General features: G+C 30.4%; 1 protein-coding gene across 1 annotated transcript; it reads right to left on the reverse strand.

The window, feature by feature from the left end:
- Positions 1–693: 693 nt before the first annotated feature.
- LOC123655368 (inositol polyphosphate 1-phosphatase) lies at positions 694–4,434 on the reverse strand. Its single transcript, XM_045591181.1, has 4 exons — positions 3,868–4,434; positions 3,524–3,668; positions 2,294–2,493; positions 694–1,385 (listed from the first exon to the last, which is right to left on the reverse strand). Exons 1-4 carry the CDS (start codon positions 4,298–4,300, stop codon positions 1,153–1,155), a joined length of 1,011 nt encoding a protein of 336 aa, XP_045447137.1. The 5' UTR covers positions 4,301–4,434; the 3' UTR covers positions 694–1,152.
- Between the last annotated feature and the right edge of the window lie 1,566 nt (positions 4,435–6,000).

Here is a 6,000-nt window from a genome sequence, read left to right on the forward strand (position 1 = left end):
TTAATGTCAAAGGTACCCACACTAAAAATCATATATTACAAAAAGACAAGGATACTGTCAAAGTAACCTACAAATCGTTAGTTAAATGTTTGTGTTGATTTAGGGTAAGGTGTAATAATGATAAGTCTGACTATTTTTTCTGTTTGCAAAATTATATTGACACTTATCTCAACCGCACCGACCAATCTCCTTCGTGTGTTCTCTACACTCTACGTGGCGGAATTAACCGTGCCCCACTTGCACCAATTAAAAGCTATTATTAAACCATTGGCACAATAGAAAGGATTTAATCAATCAAATATGACATACCTACTGAAGTTTTTAGTAATTATGACGAATATACAATGTAAAAACAACAAATATGATTTGTGTATTTAAAATTAGACATTAGAGGTTGTATTATGTTGTTATTTTGATAGCAGCAAAATTTTCGAGTTATTTAAATTGTTTACCACTAAATAAAATACATTAATTGTGCGCTGAACTTTCAGCAAAGTTTTTGTCATTAGCTTCGTTTAAGAGCCTCTTTTTTTCAAAGAATTCCTTTACAAAGTTTGTTAAGTACACGATTGTATGAATTTAATTTTATGCGCTAAAGGTTGACCACGTAAAAAATAAAAAGTATTTTGCGATCGAACTCTCAAAGTTGCCCCTGTCAATCAATATTTCCCAGTGACTAATAAAATTGTTAAATTTTTAAATAAAATATATTTATTTCCCATAAAATTGTGTTTCATGCAAGACCTATAATTAAGATTTGTAACAATTATACTCATAATTTATATTAACAAAAATTACAACACTATGATTATATGTAAGTGAGATCCAAGTTTCAGGTACAGGTAAGACTACACACAGTAGAATTCACTAATAAATATTAGAATTCTAATAAATATATAAGTTTTACTGACTTAAAAATCTCATAAAACATTTATATATAGCATTTAAGCTTAATATAAATAGATATTCAAAACATGATAATGTAACTGATAATTAATATTTAATTTAGTAAATGTAAATTTTCTTAACAATTACTCAATATATAATTTATGGTCAATAATTTATTTAATAAATATAGCATAAAATATACAGAAACACTGTAAGGTTTAAATAAGTCTAAAGTCTGACTAAAGTTAACCAATCTGAAATATTTTAAGAAATTATAGATTTTAGCTCATTTAAAACGGAATTGCTACAATAGGCAATAATACCATCTTTATTACAATATTCTTTGGTTTCTAGATCTTTTTCATCATTGTAAGTAATAGGCGTGTAATTTTTATAAGTGAGTAAATCTCCGCCTATAGCTCGAATGATAGCATGCGGAGCACAAGTGTCCCAACGGAATGTTGTTCCCTGCGAGACAATATATGCTGCTGCTTCACCTGTAAATGTTCAATTTATTATTAATTTATTCCCTCAAATAATTATTTGTGTGACCTGATTCAGGGTTGTGCATTTTGATTCCTGCTGCAAGTCTGGTTATTATTATATTTATATAATTATGTATTATATATGTAAGTATGTATTTATGAGTCGACTATTATCTAAGATACAAGTCACCACAGACAAGTCACTATCAGACAAGTGTGTGTCAAACATTAAATAATTGTGTTTGCTCGCAAACGAAAAAAAAACCGACTTCAATTACATCGACAAGTAATACAACGTAGATCGACGAAAAAATAGTCAAGCAACTACGCGTTATCAAAGATTACTCAAAAAGTAGTTATCAAATCTCGATAAAATTTATATGTGACCACATGATAAACATCAGCTTTCGATTAAATTAAAAATTATTAAAATCGGTACACCCAGTAAAAAGTTATTACGGATTTTCAAAAGTTTCCCTCGATTTCTCTGGGATCTCATCATCAGATCCTGGTTTCCTTATCACGGTACCAAACTAGGGATATCCCCTTTCCAACAAAAAAAGAATTATCAAAATCGGTACATCCAGTAGAAAGTTATGCGGTATAATACAAAGTAGGTCGACGAAAAAAGCGTAAAGTAAAAACGCATTATTAGATATAACTCGAAAAGTAGTTCTTAGATCTCAAATAAATTTAAATGGGACCAATTGGCACACACAACCTTTCGATTAAAACAAAATTTGTCGAAATCGGTCTACCCAGTCAAAAGTTCTGATGTAACATACATAAAAAAAAAAAAAAAAAAAAATACAGTCGAATTGAGAACCTCCTCCTTTTTTGGAAGTCGGTTAAAAAAAAAGAGAACAGAATATGTTTATTAAGTATCATTTGATAAACAATTTGAGAGTTTCATTGCTTACCTAAGGCTACTTTCATAAGTTTATGACCAGCTCCAGGGACAGACTTCACAAGCCATCCTGAACTTTTGAACTTATTAATAATTTCTGGGTTTTCAGCTCCACTCATTAAAATTATTTTTTCATCAGATGCAAAATCCTCATTTTTAGACCATATGCGTATATTTCCAAAACTATAGCCCCAGATAACACGACCTTTCCCACTGAAAAAAAAATTCAGCATGTTTATTATCACATCATCACTTCAGCTTATCGTAGTCCACTGCTGGAAATAGGCCTTCACAAGTTCGCGTCAAAAATGGCGTGAACTCATGTGTTTTGCCCATAGTCACCACGTTGGGCAGGCGGGTTGGTGACTGCAGGGCTGGCTTTATCGCACCGAAGACGCCTGTGTATTTCAAAGCCAGCAGTTGGATGGTTATCTCGCCATCGATCGGCTTTTTAAGTTCCAAGGTGGTAGTGGAACTGTGTTATCCCTTAGTCGCCTATTACGACACCCACGGGAAGAGAGGGGTTGCCTATATTCTTTAATGCCGTAACCACACACGTAACATTTATATAATTATATATTATTTCAATGAATATTTAAAAAAAAATAGTTATAACCGTCGGCTGTTACCTGTAACACAAGCATTAAGTTGCTTATCATAGAAACAGACAACCGTGTGTGTATAAGATATTTATTTATTTATTATTTATAGATAGCTCTAGCCTATTGTTATAATTAGACCATATAAATTTTTTTACTTTCCTATCACATTTATTTGAATTTTATAAAATAAATAATATGTATAAGAATATTTTTATTATTATAAACAAGCCTTGTTGTGTGTGTGACTTGAAACTTGTAGAGGCCTATGTCCAGTAGTGGACTGCGATAGGCTGATGTGATGATGATGATGATATATAAATATAAATATTACATCCAGACTCTGGCGGGAATCGAACCCGCAACCCGCGGAACAGAAAGCAGGGCACTAAAAACTGCGCCAACGGGCTAGTCAAAACATAAACATTTTCACACATCTATGAACAGGAAGGAGAAAAATAAATTTATTTTTAAACTAAAAATTCTAGTAAAATTAATATCTTAAATATAATTAATATCTTGAAATATAATTTAATATCTTGAAACAAAAATAAAACTGCCTTTTAATTTCAATTTCCTTGGAGTTATGATATAAGATAGACATCTTGGGATATATTCATAAAAAAGTACACACTAACGCTTACTTTTTATAAAATGGTTGATTAATTACTCCAATTACTGGTTCTCCTGTGGTCTTCAAATAGGCTCCAATTAAAACTGTCACACATGGGAGGCCATGTCCAGGTTTTGCTTCACCTCGCACACCCGATATGAATTCTGCAGTGGCATCTATTTGAGACATAAGATTTGAAAAAGTTATTCTTCATAATTTTTTTACAACTTCTTCATCCTTATATGACTAATAAAGAATATAATGTACTGACGACTATGAGAATTTATGTAACTTTTTTTTAGCAAATTCAGAATAGTTCATTTATAATAATTCACTTATGAAAACTAAACTCATATTTTTATAACAATTGCTTACCAATAGGATCAATCCATATTCCTAAGTTCTTAAGGTCAAGCTCTGGAAGACAAGGCAATTCTAAGTTGAGGCTGATATTACAGTGTGCTGCTTCAGCCATCCTTCTAGCAGTTATTGTTGGTATCAAAGAATTAAGTGACTCAAAGGTTTTTTCTGTGTCTTCTTGAAGTCGAATACATACACCATTCATTTCAGAACATTCTTCACCTCTCACTTGAGATTCTAGTTCAGGAAAGTGTGAAATTATTAATGCTTTAGCAGACTCTTGGGCCAACACATCCGCAATTGTCTTAAAATCTTTATCAAAGCGAATATTAGCTTCAGTACCACATTTTTCAGCAACTAATAGCATGTCAGAATTTTCGCAACACGATTTAGCTACCTGGGCTGCCTTTTCAGAAGCATTTATTAATACTTTTAAAACATGAGTCATTTTGCTTTTATTTTATTAATGTAATCCACAAGATATAAATCAATAACTGCTACTAACTAAATTATTATTTATTATTAATATTGCCAAGGGAACAAATGTTTTGTCAGTTTCATGTAGTCTACATAGTAATATTAGTAAATTTGTTACTAATCCTGAACCTAGAACAACACAAATATTTTAGTTAAAAGTTGAAATATTCTATAATATATATAATATGCATATTTGTAATGGTCTCAATGTAGGTTTACAATTTAATTTTATTGCTTTTGATGTATTAACACAGAAATTGGTAGAAAAGGGTAAATATGTACATACATAGAATTTAGAGAAGGAATATAAAAAAAAACGGTAAAAAAATCAACAACACTCACACAGATATTAGTAATGTACCCTCGTATTTGGGACATTAATTCGAGACCAATTTTTTTATGATGATTATGAAGAAACCTTTGAAGTTCACTAGGTTAAGTTAATAAAGTGATTATAAAAATAAGTTGTATAAATAATCACAAAACGTTAATTTATTCTAAAATTAAAATAATAATAAGAAACTGTCACACGTTTTGCTAGTTTGTACCACAGAGCAGTGTTGCCAACTTTATTTTTACCAACCCACCAAATGAAGCCGTGTAAACCACCAGAAACCACTAAAACTTATTGGCCTCTCAAACCACCGATATTCCACTAAAAAAATCAAAGACAACGGCTACCTACCTAAATATAATTTGAAAATACAACAACAACAACGTAATTATTATCATGAAATAAAATAATAATTATTTAAGTTACGTACTACAGGAAACAATAATTAATGTAACTACAGAAAAAAAGGAAACAAATAGGTAAGTACATAACTACTAAAGAAGATCGTCTTCTGATGAATCAGCTTCATCTGCAATTTGTAATGGAATTACTTTCTGCTTTAGTAACAAAAAAGTAATATAAACAGATAAAAAAGTAATTTTAATTACATGCGATTCATGCTTAAATAAATTTTGTTAAATTGATTCCAGAAAAAAAAATTGTTAGAAACAAATTATAGAGAATTTAATTATTAATAACATTGCTCTCTTTAAAAATCTTGATAAAGTTAATAGTTTTTAAGGTAAATGATACATAATGATTCAGGACACAGAGAGGCTGGTGCAGCGAATACTTGTGAGAGCACGAAATTAACAATTAAAAAACAAGTATACACAATGAAATTTTTTAAAATCTCTATTTAAAATATCATTAATTATTGTATAAAGAATTTTTAAAATATATATATTTTATATTTTAGTTTTTTCTTTAATATATTTTTCATCACCAAATTTAACGCCACCCATACCGCGCCTGAAAGCTAGTTAGTATTAAACATTCGAAAACAAAATTTTCGTTCATTAATTAATATCCGCTCACACAGATCTTGCCTCTGACACATAGGTTCGTACAAGAATTCGTGGCTATGATGTACATCACAGGTAGACTAATTTATGGGAGGTTAAATTTCTGACTCTACCTTAATTCTGGTGCAGTAGGAAGTGTACTCATGTTCCTTTCTGCGACTTTCACGCGTTATTTTCGAAACAATTTACGTAAAAACGATCTTTACTGCAAGATCAAAATACGATACGAACTGACCTTTAACGACTGACAAAGAGACACTTTTAACAAAATAAAGCGTCAGACATAATATTCTTATAAAATTAGTAACATTG

Source organism: Melitaea cinxia, chromosome 7 (genome assembly GCF_905220565.1).
Source record: "Melitaea cinxia chromosome 7, ilMelCinx1.1, whole genome shotgun sequence".
NCBI lineage: Eukaryota > Metazoa > Arthropoda > Insecta > Lepidoptera > Nymphalidae > Melitaea > Melitaea cinxia.

What these genes read in the sequence shown, in the direction of transcription:
- LOC123655368 (XM_045591181.1), bottom strand. Translation starts at nt 4,300, where the DNA reads ATGACTCATGTTTTAAAAGTATTAATAAATGCTTCTGAAAAGGCAGCC. An exon ending in AATATGGATTGATCCTATTG is followed by an intron (nt 3,669 to 3,867) that starts GTAAGCAATTGT and finishes TGTCTCAAATAG; the next exon opens with ATGCCACTGCAGAATTCATA. An exon ending in ACTTATGAAAGTAGCCTTAG is followed by an intron (nt 1,386 to 2,293) that starts GTAAGCAATGAA and finishes GAACATTTACAG; the next exon opens with GTGAAGCAGCAGCATATATT.